General features: G+C 39.3%; 1 protein-coding gene across 1 annotated transcript in view; it reads left to right on the plus strand.

Annotated features, from left to right (window-relative positions):
- SLC38A1 (solute carrier family 38 member 1) overlaps positions 1-19,287 on the plus strand; it is a 61,236-nt gene that overhangs the window by 8,303 nt on the left and 33,646 nt on the right. Inside the window, exons 2-4 of the mRNA XM_018559486.1 lie at positions 5,478-5,668; positions 9,595-9,673; positions 13,341-13,456. Of these exons, the coding sequence (XP_018414988.1) occupies positions 5,550-5,668; positions 9,595-9,673; positions 13,341-13,456 (314 nt within the window). The 5' untranslated portion in view covers positions 5,478-5,549. The remainder of the gene's footprint in view (positions 1-5,477; positions 5,669-9,594; positions 9,674-13,340; positions 13,457-19,287) is intronic.

Consider the following 19,287-nt stretch of genomic DNA (forward strand, 5'->3'; position numbering starts at 1 on the left):
TATATTTGGTATGACTGTGTTTCACCATGCCTACACAGCGGCGTCACTTGTAGATCTCAATGATGATGTCAACCCCCTTCCTCCAGCAAAAAACTGAAGGTCGGTACTTCCATATGGACCTGGGCTGGGGAAATTCTCTGCAGGAGCCTGTGCATTGCATCTGCAATACACTGACCTCAGTTGTAATGCTTTGCAGACTCCAATGTAAAAATGAATAAATACACTTTTTTACTTTTATTACATGTATTATTTTTGTTGCAAAAGGTGTAATATGCCTTTAATGCATGAGGTACCCTCCCTCCCAGGAAACCACATGCAATGTAAAGGTGTCAACCACTCCCAAAAAAGCGCTGGGGTCAGACGATAGAAAATGAAAGCAATAAACAAGTGGAGTGTGATAAAACCCATGCAGGGGGCCAGGACATGTTATGGACTATAGTGACATTATGACTTTAGCACAGCTGCAGCGTTTTCAATGTAGCACTGAAACGATTTAATTGGTTTTCTTGAGTTAATCTTAACATTTATACTTTTTTTTCTGTAGCCATTGAAAAATTATCATCTGTACCCTTACTACTATACTCTGGAGCAAAACTATTTGCCAACCACAAACCACACAGATGAAATTACTCACAGGCCTCTCCTACATAGGAAGTGATAAAATTGTATCTGCCTGCATTGAAAATATTGTTCTAGTAGTGTTGCAGATAAAAGCATCTTTCTATATCATTTCTATATAATCTTAAGAGGAACTTTACCCTTATCTTTAAAGTAACAGCAAATACATCTTAGAAAATGCACCTTAGAAATGTTTAGTAATGACAATCTAAAAACACATACTTCTAGATAATTGCAGGTTTTGTATTTCCTTGCTTTTCTTTTCTTCCCCATTCTTCTCACAGATCTTCATTCAATCTTCCTTTACTTACTGGAACTTTGGCACATGTGACTAGGACATGTGGCCATGCACATCATCTCAGGGGAGGAAAAATGCCTTTCCCTGAGATCTCATGTGATTACAAATGAGATTTCCTAGCAATGTTCTGCTGATGTAACCTTCCCAGGATGCAGCACTTGGTCACATTACCTCACTTTTGCCAAAGAGAACCATGAAGTAGAAAACAAGAAATTGTAAGTAAAATAAAAATATGTTTGTTTAACTAATGAATGTAAGATAATTTCATATCAGCATGCAGAGCTGCATGCTGATGTGATTTTTTGCCAAAGGAGGTAAAGGTCCACTTTAATAGTTGTTATAGCATGATTTATAAGTATTTATTAATACACCAATAAGCAGCAGAATGAAACAATGTAGCAATTTATCTCAGATTACCATATAACTTACTAAATGCAAACTGCCAGTTTTGAGCACAACTCTAGCTATTATTTTTTTAATGTATTGTCCAGTAGTGGAAAACATGAAATCAGAATGAATGAATACTCACCGCTTCTACCGTGTTTCCCCGAAAGTAAGACCTACCCCGAAAATAAGACCTAGCGCTATCTTCGGGGATTTCTGTAATATAAGACCTACCCCGAAAATAAGACCTAGTTCGGGGTAGGTCTTATATTACAGAAATCCCTGAAGATAGCATTAGGTCTTACTTTCGGGGTAGCTGCACATAAACTGAATTTTAAATGTAAAGCCCGGCCGCAGCTCCCGCCCATAGTGTCTTTTTTTGTGAAAAAAATAAAATAAGACACTGTCTTATTTTCGGGGAAACACGGTATGGCACTTCTCCCACATAGACTCAATGCTCATTGTACCTTCTGTCCTCCACCCGTCTTCCTATTTGATTGACACCCTGTGTTATTCAACCCATTTACTCTTGAGGCCAACCTGTCAAGGAATACCCATCCTCTCTTAAGGACTGCCAGTTAGCAGCAGTTAGCTACCCCTCAGCTACCCCGTACTGCAAGCGTTAATACAAGTTCTGCCTGGAGTTATCTTTAAGTTATGGCATGTGAACTACGGCTCCCGTCCATAGTTCTGAAGATTCTCGGGCGGCCGCAAAGGATCATAGGGCGGGTGCATGTGCAGTAGAGATCTTCGGCCGGGAGAAGAGGAGAGACATAAGGTAAGTCAATGCAGGCAGCCAGGCAGCGTGCACCCACACAGAATCGGTGGGACCCAGAAGACACAGCAGTCAACGCTGGATCAGAAACCGGCACCGGGAATAGACTTTAATGTCACTTTAAGGGAGGGTTATAACCCTTGCCAGTGTTTTTGCCATCTGTGTCCGATTGGGGAAATTTCCCTTCACTTCCCATCCCATAGCCACAACAGGAAGTGAAAAGACATCCCTCAAAGTGAGGGAAATCCCTGGTTGTCACCAGAGTCACCACCAGAACTAATGCCTTTATTGGAAGATTCCCCCTCCTTTCCTGTTCTGATGACTGCTTAAAAATGTGGGATTTTCTTTCTCTTGGGGATAATGGTCACCAGGACAAATACAATGGGTACATTTCCATAATGACACAGACAGCAAAAAAAACTGACAAGTGTTCCAATCCCTCTCTACTCTATCCAAAACTTGAAAAAAGTGTTGTTTATTGTTACACTTTAAGTACATTTGCAATTACATAGTCCTAAACTGGGTCCCCTAATGCATTTGTCACATAGGAACATGTGCATCATGTTTATTTTTACTAAATCAGATTAAAGCATCCCTGCTACATCGATCAACAGTCTGGTGAGTGGGTTTATGACCTTTGTAAATCAGGGCTTGGACATTTATAGCTACTGTGAGCACATTTCAGTTATTTTAGCTAGTTCTGTGTATAACCCTGAAACAAATGCAATGTTTCCTCTGCATATTCATTCTTAGTAATTAATATTTTTTTTTTAAATGTCCAATCATTTTTATATATTTTTTTAAAAATTATGACAAGTAGAAATGAGTTACTATAGGCAACACCTCTAATTCTTTAATACAATACTAAATGAACATTCCACAAATCTGCACAGTATCTTTATATATGTCAACTAATGAATTTCTTCAGCAAATTGAAATATTAATGTGAACCATGCATCACTCTTTTATTGTATATGATCCCATGTTATTGCTGGATAATTCTGCTACATGACTATGGGACAGCTAGTTTCACAATAGTATTTGCATCATAATTGACCAGTGTTACAATTTTTCATGTGTAAAACTGCCATACACTGTTAAAAATTTGTCAGTGTCTATTTTTTATTATTATATTAATAGAGTATTTGTGAGGATTTTAAACTTTTTTTATCATTTGATTTGTGTATTAGTTGTAGATACAGTTTTTAATATTTTTTATGTACAGTATGTAGAATATTTTTGTGAAGGTTCTCATTTATCCAGGTCATGGTATATCTGGAGAAAAAAATAAGTCAAGGCAACTGGACTTGCTGTATACTTGCTGTAATTCGGAATTGAGAAAGCTGGTCGGATGACCAGTGAAACGTCTTCAAGAAAAATACAGCAAGTTTTATTACAGATATGTAGAATATTGTTTCTGGGTTCTACTTCATTTTCTGTCACCATTGGGGAGACTTTGCTTCACTTGCCGTCTATTTTACAGGTGTCAGAAAGAAAAGGAATAAAAGGAAATCTTCCTAACAGGGACATGAACAGCAATTGTTTATTATGGGGTTTTTTAATTAGAGAAGAGAAGGGTTAGAAATTTTGGCAGGTTTTTATTGTTGCCTTTGTCCACGTGTGGGAGATTTTTCTTCACTTTCTGCCCATTGGTCAAGTGTCAGACAGAACAGAAAGTGAGGGGGTAATTCTCCCCGGAGAGGACACAGACAGTATATAAAACCTCAAGTAGGGACTGGGTGTGCAAAGAGAAAACCACCAAAATCAGAATGTATAAAGGCCAGATTCGACTTTATTGATATTCTTATAGCAGAAAAGCGTTTCAGGGGTTCAAAGTGTCTGGGTATGCGAGGAGAAAATACATTGATTTTTATTAAATAAGAATCTGAATAACAGCAAAGCTGGACTTTATATGCTATTTTATTATTGCTCTTTTATCCCTCTCCTACTTGTACATCCAGCCCCTACTTGAGCTAAGAGCCAACGTTCAGCTACTACTCCTGCGAGACCTGCCTAGGAAGACTAATTCCCTCTACAATGCTTAAATTGGACCTTTAACCCCTTTCACTAAAAATCACAGCAGGATGCAGCTCTGCATGCTGATATAAAATCATACTACATTCATTAGTTAAAAAAACTTGTTTTTAATTTACTTACAAATAGGGTTAATCTACTTCTTGGTCCAGTTCTGGCACAAATGATGTATGTGCCCAAGTGTTGCATCCTGGGAGGGTAACATCAGTAGAGCATTGCTGAGAAATCTCATCTGTAATCTCATGAGATTCCCCCCTACAGTCCATTATGATTGCTGCTGCCAGACTCATCCACCTTACCAATTGATCATTGTCCGCCACCCCCTCTGCCAATTGCTCCACTGGCTCTTACTTCCCCAAATTATAAAATTCAAAATACTAACCATAACCTACAAAGCCATCTACAAATCCGCCCCAACCTACATCACCCACCTCATTTCAAAATATCACCCAAACCGCCCCCTTTGTTCTTCCCAAAACTTCCCACTCTGCAGCTATCTTGTCACCTCCTTGCATGCTCATCTCCAGGATTTTTCCAGAGTGTCTCCCATCCTCTGGAACTCCCTACCCCGATCTGTCTGCCTATCTCCTACTCTGTCCATCTTCGGTGATCCATGAAAACTCATCTCTTCAGGGAGGCCTATTTCACCTCGATGTAACAGTACTTTCAGTTCTTTTATTAAATCATTCCACACAATTATTACCTATTGTATCACTTGCCCCTCCTAATAGATTGTAAGCTCTCACGAGCAGGGCTCTCCTACCTCCTGTTCAGAAATCGTATTGTTAATTGTATTGTCTCCCTCAATTTTGTAAAGCGCTGCGCAAACTGTGGGCGCTATATAAATCTTGTATTATAATAATAATAATAAAATCAGCGAAAGGTATTTTCCTCCCCTGAGATGATGTGCATGGCCACATGTCCCAGTCACATGTCCTAGTCACATGTGCCAGAGTTCCAGGAAGTAAAGGGAGATCTAGTAACCTTCCCTTAGTTAACATGGCCACTGACAGAAGAATGGGAAAGAAAAGAGAAATAAGATATGCAAAGAATACAAAGCCTGCAATTATCTGGACGTATCTGTTTGTAGATTGTCATTACTAAGCATTTCTAAAGGTATATTTGTTGTTATTTTAAAGATATGGATAAAGTTCCTCTTTAAGACCTGACAGAGAATACCTACTAGATTAATATATCCTTCATATAATACCTTATTCAGTTTCTAACCCTTCCCCGCTCTATCCAAAACAAAAAAAAAACAAACAGTTTATGGATTTGGGCTACAAACAATGTATGCATTTCTTGCTCTAATAAATGATTATGTTGTGGTGTATGTTTTATTCATAAACAATATTTATTTTTCTAAAGGATCACTGTTAAGCATACACAGAGCAAAATACATATTAAACAAAAGCTAGCGACTGGAAACAAGCTTTGAAAATGCCTTTCAAAAACGGTTTGGAATTGACAGAATTGCAGAACATGAACACGCCAGAAGATGACAATATCAGCAATGATTCCAATGAGCTCAGTGAGGCAGATGGTAATCGTATCAGCAGGTGGGTAATGTTCCTAGAGCTGGATCACTGAAACTACAGTCATCTTACTAATTATTAACTATATCTGATTACAAAAATCATATTATATCACTGTAGTCAAGAAATATTGTTTGCTATATTTTATATGAGCACATTTATTGGAAATATTTCATTGTGAATATATTTATCCAAATCAGTGCTGAACCAAGAAAGAGAAGCTTGAGTGTACCTGTGCTCAGACTATGGACATTAAAGTATTTACATATTTTTAATAAGCAGTCAAATAGGTTTAAAAGAAGCCAGCCCTCCATAGCTGCTATTGTAATTGATTTTTAAAGCAGATATTCACTCATTGTAAGTCTCACTCTCCCTGCTACACATCTATATGAATTTCTTTTTTTGGAGGGGGGAAGGGGGACATGTACAATGATAAGGATGACAAACCCTTGTGACGTTTTATGGTGACCCTCTTGCTTCAGTACTTTTTGAGGCATTGACCTTGAACCAATATGAATATCAAGAAACTCAGAAATCCTTATTTGCATGTTGAATTTGGGTTAGTCACTCAAAGTTCTGAAGCCAGAAGATCAACATGACAGCCAGCAAATATGAAGACAACAAAGGAGGCAACATAAGTATTTTATTAATTTTGTGTCATAACAGTAAAAAACAATAGACCAAAAAAATGTGTAGCAAAAAGACAAAGGGTACAAAGCTCAACCATACAGTCAGATTTCCCTCTTATATAAACAAGCCCCCAGACTCCCAACCACCACCACCCAATTTCTCTGAACAAACTGTTTTGTGAGCCAAGTCGAAAACCACCATCATTTTCCACTGAACTTGTATACAATCGCACCTAATACTGGTAGTGCAGTTTAACATTTTGGTAAAGCTAGTAATAGGAGTAAGAGAATTGGCAGAAATAAACTCAACACAGGGGGACCATATGTTTTGGAAATTAGTAGGACAGGTCTGACTTAAAAGACATCTGAAGCCAAACCTTTTTACTGCCCGCTAGTCGCTGATTAGTGCAGAGCCATGCTGTAGCTGGGAAAGATTCTAACAACATTGTTGGGATCTCCCCAGCTGCCTAATTGAGAGATGGCTCTGCCTCTCTACAGTCAGAGCCAGCTGTGCCCGCCCCCTCCTCTGTCTGTCCCTCCAGTCATAGCTGGAAAAACGGAGAGGGGTAATCCCTGCAGGGAGTTGTGACTTATAGCGCTCAGCTCTCGGTCTATAGAGCCGGCATGTGACACCTGCAGTTCCGGCTCTAAGTATTGGGAAAAGTACATTTTACTCTCCCAACAGTAAGTGTGTTGTGTGCTATAGAGGCAATTAGAAATTTCCCAACCCTAGGTATTGTGTCAAATACAATAAAGGAAAGGATCCAATGCACAAATCTGAAGCTCCTGTAGAGTAACTAGCAGCAACAACGTGTTACCAAGATTACTTTTACATGGTTTGTTATTCATTGAAAAATAGTTCCCTTGCCCCAGAAAAAAAACTTTAAAATAAATGTAGTGAATAATCTTTTACCCTTCTTTAAATATTTTGTCATTTTTGTGAACCTGAAAACTGCAAACCCCCATTATGATTTACTGATTTTTTTTACGGAGTGATTGAGGGTAGGTTTCAGCACATACATGGGTTTTGTAAGCATACAGAAACTGTCCTAATTTTTGTAAACCATTCATTTTAGTATAACATTGTTAAAAGATTGAGCCACAACTACGTGTAAAACACTTGTTTATTCTATTGAAAACCAATAAACATTTTAAAACAAAAAGATTGAGCCACAGCAGAGGAACTGTACATAGAGCGTATTAGAATGTTATATGGTTAACTTATTAATTCGTTTTTATACCGCAAAGGTCAAAATAGAAATGTAAAACACATCCACTCGAGTACTAAATATAAACACAGACACTGAAGCCTGCACTTTCTGAGAAATACTTGTACTTCATTATGCCTTGCTCTACACTGTGTCTCTGGTCTCTGTGGGGTGGTGGTCATCTTAGTAGAGGAGCAAAGCTTTGCTTCCTAATGTTAGGCTGGCCATATATTATGTGAATTTCGTCCGGAACCGTACAAACTTCACACAGTGGGCACACTTTCGGGCAGCATCCCTCGAAAGAGCTGGTCAGAAAATCTTCGAAAGAAAGACTTGCCAATGAGCTGTCAGCTCTGTCTGGGTATTCTGACAGTGGCCATCGGCCTCTATCAGAATATAAAAGCATCAGCAGGGATTCCTCGATCAACGCTGATATAGTGTTGATGGAGGAATCTGTACTATTTCTTTTGTTCAGCCCAAGGGTTGAATTAAAAAAATAGAACAGTTATCTTGTTCTGTCTTGTGATGTGAAGACTTGTGGGGTAATTCTTATTATCAAGAAACAGCAGGAGAGGTGTGGAAGCACAGATCCACAAGTAGAGCTTTGTCTCAATCAGGCCCTTAGAAGAATACCAAGCAGCACAGTAGTGACTCCAAAGCACACAGGATTGCCTAGGTAAAGTCACATGCATGGTAGACTACTGACATTTTTCAAGAGGAATCAAAGACAAAATGTAGATTTTACAGGACACTTCTTAACCTTTTTAGAGGTTCTCTATAAGACAGCACATCTATCATTTTGATTATAGATCCATTTTAAATGTTTGTTCTGGGTGTCATAAAGTGTAACCTTGAAGAAAAAGCCATAGTGCTATCATGTTTTTCACATTTTACCATTCAAACTACAGGTGAAACTCGAATAATTAGAATATTGTGCAAAAGTAATTGCAGTAAGTGCTGCAAAAGGGGCCCAAACCAAGTACTGAGTACATATGCATGCTTGTACTTTTCAGAGGTCGATATTGTTCTATGTACAATCCTTGTTTTATTGATTGCATGTAATAATCTACTTTTTTGATGTTGTGGATTTGGGGTTATTGGGGTTTTCATGAGCTGTAAGCCATAATCATCACAATTATGACAAATCACGGCTTGAATTATCTTGCTTTGCATGTAATGAGTCTATCTCACATATTAGTTTCACCTTTTAAGTTGCATTAGTGAAATAAATGAACCTTGCACGATATTCTAATTTTTCGAGTTTCACCTGTAAATACAGACTATGTTAACCAAATACAGATCTTGTTACTAATAGCCACAATTTATAAATATAAACCATTACAAAGAGCCAGCTGATTTTAGATCTGCAAATTATGTCTGTTGGAACAATAAGACAGAATCCGACATCTCAGGCCAAACAGTCCAAAGTACTTCAGTGATGTATATGGGATATTTTGCCTCACTTTGTTCCCCTCCTTGTTACCAGCATGCGAGGTTGCATAGCAATCTAAAATGAAACCAAAATTCAGTGGCTTTTTTTTTGTTGTGCCTGCATATCTGACCACCGTCTGATAGCCACCTCCATCTTTAAATTTATATAATCAAGTAAGATGTATAACATAATGTTTTCACCCCTGCTCGGATAATCTTTAAGATAACCCCACATCATTAGATAAAATTAACTTTTTAGAGAACTACAAACGAGCAACCCAGTTCATGGTCTTGTAATTCACTTGACAACTGACGGTTGCATTTTGCTCATGCAAAAAAGCTATTGACTCACTTATGTTGATTCAGGACATTTAAAAAATAGTCAACCTTCAAACTTTTTATTCAGAGCAGGAAAGTGATAATATTTTGTCTTAAATAATAATGCAATTTAGCAATGTGCATATGCACTCTATTCATACGAAGTATACAGTTTGAGGCTAGGTCAACTTGTTGGCCTTGTACTGCTATTTTTATATTATGATGTAGTCTTTTGTATGGATTTGTTCACTTTCGCATACAGTATTTTGTAGGTGCCTGATGTATCATATCTGTCGTTTGCCTATGTTATAACATAAAAAAGCCCTCTACTTATGTAAAAATGCATATTTTTACCTCTTTGCAGTAAATTTATTGCTGACCGCGAAAGTAGACGAAGTCTTACAAACAGCCACCTTGAAAAAAAGAAATCATGTGATGATTATGTAAGTGTACATTTTGCTATTCATCCTTTGCATACTATTTAGTATCTGTTAGTGGTGTACCATTATAACTATTAATTGCCTTTTGTATAACACACAGACATGCACATTAGAACTACACAGGCTAATGGAAAAAATTGTTTTATATAGGCATGGACACATACAAAGCTATTCAGTGTTACTGTTCTGCTTATAATAAATTCAGTCTGAGGATGTGACTGTGATCTGGCTGCAACATGTGTCATCCCATTGATTGCTAAGGTTTATTCTGGCTTGCTAGGTGGGTGTCCCTTCCTCCCTCATTGCTGATTTGTCATGTGGAAAAAGTACGTACACCCCAGTTTACACCCCAACATTTACCACCACTTTCAATCCATGAAATTAGAATCAGGTGTTCCAAATTAGATATAAGCATTCAGCTCTAAAACTAAAAAGGCAAATCACTTGTGGCAGTGCGTGGCAATGCCATGGTGTCATTTGGCAATATAGTCACCCAGGACTCTCAGCCTAAGCAGTTCCAGAAACCCAAGCCAAATCTGGAAAACCTAAGAAGAACTGCAAAGCCAGCTCTTTCCCAGTAATCGTTTGTGCTTTCTGGTACTGCTCAGCCCAGCACCCTGTCCCCGTGCCAATGGGAACAAGGGCTTCTTCCCCACAAGCCCTGACCCGTTGGTTGTGGGGGTCTTCAGGCAGGGGGACTTATTTGCATTGGGGTACCCTTTAATTAAGGGGCACCCAGATGTAGCCTCCCCCCTACTCATTCACTAAAGGGTTAACTAAAAAGTAAATAAACAGACCACACTTTAAGAAAAAAATATTTAATTGAAAAAAAAAGCAAAACAAAATGTCACGTACCTAGTAAGAGACCGGAAGGTGAGGAGGCTTCTCTTGCGACTCTTATCCTTCCACCCCTGGAGGTGGGAACAGGGAGCCGATGGACAGCGAGGAGCACGAGTGCCACTGATAGGAACCGACACTGCAATGTCCAAACAAACCGGGTCAGGCACGTCACAGGATTCCAACAGGTACAATTCCTTTAATTGTCGAGGTAATCCAAGGGTCAATCATGATGTCCAGTGTTGTCCACAATGACGCCGACTCGTTGAAATGGAAAAAAAAACCTGCCGACACGTCCGCACCCAACAAACTGCCTCCACAGACTGAACAATCTGACATATGCCGGCAAAATGTCAACAGATAGGCCACCTATCTATTGACATTTTGCCAGCATATGTCAAATCGCTATTGCAAGTGCAGGAAAAATGAAAACAAATGGGTGGAGTTTACCGACACGTCACGACCGTCACCGCCCATTTGTTGTCATTCAATGACAGCCAACTGTCCTCAGGTCATTTGAGGTGAACGTGTTCTGCATGTTCGGCTGAACTGAAGGGAGCTGAAGGCAGCCGATGCATGACTGATTCCAGCCAATGTACGGCTGAAATCAGCCATACAAGGCTGAAGTCAATAGCTGAACGGCATTCGGCTCACTTCACTTCGGCTCGGTTATACAATAGGCTGCCTTCGGCAGCCCAGTGAATAACTCCCTCAATATTTAATGTAAATGTAATACGCATATTTCGGCATTTTAATTACATTTTAAAACATCAATAGCATATTTTAAATGGAACCCTAATTAAAATTCACAATGCCATTTTCTATCTGCATGCATGGAAATGTAGCAATGCACCTGGAGGAGTTAACAACTAATGCAACTAACTAGAGAATTTTTCTAAAAATACATAGGCAAATTATTGACTTTTTTTTAAACCTGTATTGTCGTTGGCCACACACAAGTATAAAAACGTCAGCATAAAACAAGTTACCAGATATATAATAAAACAGTTCAGCCTACTATGGTGCTTAATATAGGAGGTATTTATGGATATATATACCTGAAGGCTTAACTTAAGGGAGTAAATTCCTATATGTCAAAAAATTTGACTTTAATTGCACAAAAGTACTTTAGAAAATCTATAGTGATATTGCTGTCACCTACATTTATTATACAAATAACTTAATGGCAATAGATTGTTGTTGTCATCAAAGATGTCAAATCATCCAAAACATGATGTTGGACCATTAGATGCATTTGTCTGTTTTATGAATGGGTAAGGGTTTCCAATAGATTCCTTTACTAGTTCGGTGGGGTCAGATAGTTTCCTAACCTCTCAGCCTTCTTACTACGGAGAAGCCAGTTTGTATGGCAGGTGTGTCAGACATTTACATCTTCATTCAAACAGTCCCTGCAGATAAAGGTGATATATTAGAACAGGGGTGCCCACAAGGTCGATCGCGATCTACCAGTCGATATAGCATAGCGATCACTGGTAGATCGTCATGTCCTCTCCTCCCGCCGCTTCTCTGGATACCCGCTGGGGAGATCCGAGAAGAAGTGAAGGAACCGGCGGCGGGGGAGGGCGGAGGACGGAGCCGCTGTCACAGAACTAATGCAGAGCGGTGAGGAGAGAGAGAGAGAAACGCTCGGCCAGGATCTGACAGCCGGCGCCTCTCTCTCCCCTCACTGCTCGTCCGTTCTGTCACAGCGGCTCCGACACCCCCTGCGGCTGAAGTGCTCTTTCACTTCTCGTCGGATCCCCCGCTGCCTCTGCATGGGAGAGCAGGGGAGAAGCTGAGGCCATTTGTGCGTGGACGAGCGGCAGAGGATCAGTACATGTCACTAGTATGTACCAATCCTCTGTGCAGGACAAACACTGGAGGTATCGTCTGATCACTCCAGTGTTTGTAAATAACTAGGGACACATAGTACTTTGTGTCCCCAGTTATAAATGAATAAACAAAAACACATAAAACTGACATGGCATATTTATTCTCTTAATCTAAATGAAGGAAAGTGCAGATAACTGGAACACCTGATTATAATTTAATGGATTTGAAGTAGTGGTAAATGTTGGGATGTTGCCATGTTGTCATGTGGAAAAAGTAAGTACATCCCTACATATACCACCACTGCTACTGAAGGAATTTGTATATGGAGAAGTGGTCAAAAATGTTACTGACTGACTTAGAGACTGGTGGTGACTTATGCAAAACACCTACAAGAAGTAATTTCTGCCAATGAGGCAATACCAATTTCTGAGGCCAATGATGTATTTACTTTTTCCACAGTACACCATTACATTTGTTCATATTTTTACTGAATAAATTATTGAAAAGGAACAATTTCCTTGTGTGTTTATTCAAGAATATCACCTATATCTGTGTTCACTGTTTAGATCTAAAAAAGTAAGAATATCCCATTGAAATTGTTGACTTTTTCAACATATCTGAACAGGCATGTTAAAAAAGTCAACAATTTAAATGGGATGTTCTTACTTTTTTTACATGACTGTATCTGTTGTTCATGATACCGGTCGCTCTGGGTCAGATCTGAGTTTATCTCTACTTACCATTGAAACATATATATCCCTCCTCATGTATCACTTCCCCCTCCCTTTTAGATTGTAAGCCCTCAGGGGCAGGGCCCTCCTTACCATCTTGTCTTGAATTGTATTGCGATTGTAATGTCTGCCCTATATTGTAAAGCGCTGCGCAAACTGTTGGCGCTATATAAATCCTGTATAATAATAATAATGATATTTTATTTTTAATATTTCAATTTGCAAACAGGCATGTATATTCATTAATTGCAAATATTTAATATCCACAGAGTCCTGGGACTACATCTATTGGAATGTCTGTGTTTAACTTGAGTAATGCTATCATGGGCAGCGGAATCCTCGGTTTGGCCTTTGCTTTGGCAAATACAGGAATAGTGCTATTTGTGTAAGTAATGGCCTTTATTAACATCTGAAAACTGAATTGACATAATATGCATTATGTTTTAGTAGCAGCCTGTATGTTTATTCATAATATGAGTATTAAGATCTTGTATGTAGTGTTTGGTTAAGCCATTATGAAGTTTCTAAAGTATCAAGCCAGTATACAATAATTTATAAATCATACTATCTGACATGATTCTGTCATTTTTCTAGTCACTTGCAATCTGCCTTTGAACTTTCTAGAAAATGTGACTACTCCAGAAAGAGTCAGTTTTCTATCATGGCCCCTTCCCTCCTTGCATGTCATAGCCTTCTCCTCCTCTGAAAGTGTCTTATTGCACAGTGTGCTGGCCAAGCTCCTCCGCCCCTCCCGGAATATCCATTTATGTAACTGGTGGAGGAGAAGTCAAGGGGCATACTTTAATACTATGACTGCTGGGGCTCTTGATATCACATCCAAGATGGTGGTGCCCAGCAGCAGTCTCTGGCCTTTTGAATGCCTACAGGTGGCTCTTATGTGTAAATAACATGCACAAAATACATTAAAAGTACGTATGGTATCCTGTCTGATGAATTTTGTTGAAATCAATGGTCTGGTAACAGGGTCTGTTAAAACTGCAGCCTGTATAGATTAATCACAAATCATCTTACATAGTTACAACTGATTAAGTGCTTTATAACACGTAGCATTTAGTTATTGTTCTTTGTATTGCCTTACTAAATAAAATCAATTATCTGTGTATATAAACAGTATCATGGGATGATTCAAAATTAATGCTAAGGCTACTGTTTACTGCTCTTCTAAGACAATGAATTAACTCTTAAATGCTCCTGTAGAAAAGAGAAATGAAAGGATAACTGTACTCAGAAAATATATTAACGATATTACTGTATTTAGGGGGATCCAATCAGCTTTGCAAAGCCAGTGTAAACATTGCTTGGTTCAGATTCATTATGTCTACAGTTTCCACCGATCTGAACTATGTATTGTTCAGTGAGCATGCCAGAGACCTGGAATAACAACAAGGATCCATCTAGAGGTGCATTCTGCTGTCACCAATAGCTGTCTGGTATCACATGAAATTCTGGGCTAGGCAGGACCTGGCCACACTCAATGCATGTATAGGCTGCTTTTAGCAGTGACTACATTGCAGTTATAAAAAAAACATCATTTGATGCTCCTAGCACTGAAGCTATTGAATTAAATAGGTTTCTACTCTCTACACTTTACAGTTGATGAGGGCAGACTGCAGACAGAAACAAGGTAAACAAAGTGTTGTTTACACTGGCCTGAGCTTGTGATGACACCCCTTAAAGCACATAGAAAAAGAAGCACAGGTAATGGGTTGTATTTTCAAAGTTGCTTGGCATCCCTAAAATTGTATTTTTAAAGCTAAGTTATCCTGTAATTTATTTTTGCTTATATGCTCTTAGTTCCCTAAGTTCTCCTATTTATTAAGAACAGGCATTAGACTTCCCTGTTTAATCCTTGGGATTCATATTTTTTAATTTTCAGACACCAAAAGAACAAAATATACTTTATAGCTCAGCCATTCCTAATGAGCCATCCTCTGGCTCTTTTTTTCATGTGCCACAGGATTTCTTTGCTTGAATAGATAAGAAGATATTAGTTAGGGTAAAGGTTTGCTCTGCACTTTGATTTGGAGATTTTAAGTCAGTTGTTATATATATATTTTTTATTGATATGTAAATAGTAAACTGCCATGTCCATTTCAAGTCACTGTCAAGTAACTCTACAGGCATACTTTAACATTTAATGAAGAGCCTTCAATTTATGCTTACAAACAAGATACAGTAAGTAGAACAGTAAATATGACTTGCTTGCCAATCTAATTAATCTACGGGGAGTTACAAGCTTGGGACACTGCTCCCTCTCATAATTAATTTATAGTGTGCTGCAGTATCTGACAGATGTAGTGCAATGTACGTTAAGAAACTGTGAATGTACTGTAACTAAAATTCTGAACTGCCACAACTCACAATACGCACATCTTAAAGGAGAACTATGAGATGAGTGATTTCCACTCACCTCATAGTTCTAGCCGACCTGTGACAATGAGATTGTCACAGGTCGGCTCAGTAGATCGGGAGGTGAGCGAACAGATAACGGCGTTCGCTCACCTCTCGATCCTGTCACGGCTCTCTGCCGTGACAGGGGAGGGGCTAGATTCCCCCCTCCCCGCTCCGATCCGCCAGCGCTGACTGGCGGAACGGACAGGGGAGGGGGCGGGTACAGCTGGCTCTGCCTCTAGATAGGCAGAGCCAGCTGTCACTCACGCAGCTGGGCGGATCTCGACATCGTTGTCGGGATCCGCTGCGGCGTCTCAGTATACCACGAGCTTAGGGTAACGGGAGGACGCTAGTTTGTGTCCTCCCGTTACCCTAAGGAGAACTATGGGGAAAAGCCCTGACCCCATAGTTCTCCTTTTAAGGGTTGCAAAATATCCAATCAACAGTTAACCTTTGAACCGGTAGTCATAATAATCTTCTAAATTAGTGCTAGATGGTAATGATACTATGTTTACATACTGCACAGCAGTTAACAGCCACGATACTATGTAAATATATATTTTACCCTTTACCATGATTATAAAGTCATTTACAGTAGTTTAATTTTATTTGTAATTTTCCTTTTTTGTCATTTTTATAAAAATTTTAACAAAGTAATACTAAGCCATGAGTTAAAGTACAACTAAAGGCTCCTGTATGACAATTTAAACAAGCAACACGTACTAAATCAAGTTCCTATGTGATGCTCAAGCCTTATAAATTCATCTCCCAGACGCTGCAGTTAAAGAGTTTCAGCAACAGAAGCAGTGCGGCCAATCCAGAAAGCAGTGAGTTGGTCTGGGTGTGGCCTGGTGCTGACTCACAAGTTACAGGGTTGTGAATCAGCAATGAGAATCTGGTAGCCACAGCCCCTGCAACATTTCTTCACCCTACTGCAGTACAAGCAGGCACAGTTTACATGAAAGTGGCAACTCTGCTTCGAGTTCAGGAGCAGTGCAGCATTGTTGCCACACCATCACAGAAAGCTGCTCTAAGTAAACTTCAATGGCAGGCTCAACAGGTATTTTGGGAGCTTTGTAGAGGGGCTTAGAGGAAACTACAGGTGCAAATGCACCTATATTTTAGTACTGCCGCACATATTTTTTTTATTGGAGGCCATAATTCTACTTTTTCTGGTTTAAATTGGTGGTTAATAAAATCATATTTTGCTGAAATGTTTTGTTAGGTACAGGGAATCAAAACAAGGAAATCTAGAGGGCAGATATTTAAAAAAAAAATACCTTAGCTTGTAACTATTCACCATATAAAGGGTCAATAGTGGGGGTCATAAATCCAGAAAATATGCAGTTATCACTGCATTTGGCATTTTCCAGGTTCCAGGCTAGTCACAGTACTTACCCTGCTTTTTCAATAGCAGGCGCTATTAGTTTTGGCACCTGGATGTTATCTCAACACCGAGTCCTCCTCTTCTCCCAGAACATTCTTGGGACAGGACATATTGGAATAGGATACAAGATGTTTAGGTGACAGTATTTGACCACATGCATATCGATACCCTCCAGTGCAGTACAACTATATGGTAGGGCAGCATGCTAAAACCTAAAGCAGAATTCCAGGCAAATGGCATAATCTCACAATCTCTTTTATATAACCCACTTGTATATTCCAATTTACCCTTATAACTACAAACATTCTCTATGTGCAGAGTAATCCCCCCACCCCAAACCAAAACTATAGTTATGGTACTCACCAATCTGATGGGTGAATGTAGGGGAAAACTGCATATAGATAATAGCGACATAGGATATCCTTTCTTCTGGAGGGTGGCTACTTTTGTTCCTCATGGTCCCTGTGTGTGTTGTAAAGTAGCCACCGCTCCATGGTCACTCCTGTGCTGGACTACAATCTCACATTTAATTTACTAATTTGTATTGAAATTATAGTGCATCATATATTACTAGTTACTGAAGGGAAACAATACTGTTGTAAGACAGCACTGTCTTGGACAGTGGGTATCAGGGCTGCTATCTGTCAGGAAACTGTGACCTTATCATCTTTTAATGTAAAAAGTTAAGCAATTAAGTTAAAATGTGTTCTCTATTCTTCCTGTTTTTCTTGTTAATCTTGTATTCTATTACAAACCTCCATGTGCTTTGTCCTCACAGCCTTGATGTGTACTGTAGAGACACAGACGGCAAAAAAGATTTAGCTTCAGCTTTGTGTTTTAGAGGAAAATCCAGATTATAGTGTTGACCTAAAAGGATATATGATGATTGGTTTGTAGGGTGTAATTTGCTGGTCACTAAAATGTCATGTTGGGACAGGGTTGTTTTACCAGGGGTTAAAGAAAGCATACAGTATGTCCCAGACTGATCAGGACAGGGGCCACCAAGAGCCTTACAAGTAACCAAGTTTGGTTTGTTATTGCTATGAACAAGCTCTTTTGTCTGCCTTTTCATGTTTCAGGAAGCCAAGGCTGTGCTGGGCTGGACATTATTCACTGTAATTCAGCTTGTAATGTAAAACCCAGCTGGTGATTTGGTAGAGGGTAGTCAGTTACCCCATTGGGTGGATATTCAGTTTGCCTGGCATTTCAGTGAGCTGGTAAAAAGCAGCCCAAGGGACTAGTTACCAGTTCACTAATGCAGAGTAGCAATTGGACTTTTATAGCCGAAGTTCCACTTTACGGCATAATTGCTCTGCCTGGTTGTGCATCTGCCTACAGCGTCCATGGCCACCATGTAAATGATTGTTCATGCATGCTCACTGCGGTGGTTATAGGTCTATGAAAAAAATGTTGCACTGTACTTCTGTAAGAGGATTTTCAGTGCAAACATCATTTTATTGGGCATGTGCTTTCTGCATATCCTTTTTCTATTTTAAGAGATCTTACTTCACTGTTACTATGCATTATTATTATTATACAGGATTTATATAGCGCCAATAGTTTGCACAGCGCTTTACAATATAAGGAAGACATTACAGTCACAATACAATTCAAGACAAGATGGTAAGGAGGGCCCTGCCCGTGAGGGCTTACAATCAAAAAGGGAAGGGCAAGTATCACAGAGGTCTTTATTTACGGCCTACTCAACACCCAAAGGTGGGCAAAAATCTAGAGAGCAGTGGCAGCACATATGTACTGTGAACATTTACTTCATTGGCAAAGCACATCTGCAGCCAGGTAGAGTTGTATTGCTGTACTATGTTACTGTTTACAGTCAGAACGCCTAAAGCTTGGTGCGCGGAACCGGGAGTGGAAACAAGTCAGGGCTGTTCCAGAGTGGATCTCCTGTGTGAAGTGGCAGAAGGCTTATGTCAAGACTTAATTTGTAGAAATGTCTTGTCTTCACCAGAGCCACTGATGGTGTGGACAGAATTGACTGCAAACAAGTGTGGAAATCTAAATTGCATAGCTAATTAGGGCAGTCTATGGTCATTCAGAAGGTCAGAGCAGGCAGTAGACAGCAAGCTAAAGTCCAATCTGAATCAAAATCAAGGTCATCCATAGTAAGTATAGGTCCAAGTGCAAAGCCATGTTTAGTTGCCCTCAGAAAAGGGCCCATTGTTGTAGTGTGTCGGCTGTCCATGCATTGTAATGCATGAAACAAAACCTACACAATTTTTTCTAATGCAGCCCACTACAATGAGTTTTTACATCTGTGATTTCTAATACAGGTATGTTTTGGTGTGCTGCATATGTTATTAGTGTGCCATTCACAATGAAATGCTGGGCACTGCAATTAATAAATGGGAATGTAGCCAATGGTGCACAAAGGCCTCTATTTTAAAAAATACAAAGTA

This window comes from Nanorana parkeri, unplaced genomic scaffold, assembly GCF_000935625.1.
Source record: "Nanorana parkeri isolate BGI_ZX_2015 unplaced genomic scaffold, ASM93562v1 scaffold399, whole genome shotgun sequence".
Lineage (NCBI taxonomy): Eukaryota > Metazoa > Chordata > Amphibia > Anura > Dicroglossidae > Nanorana > Nanorana parkeri.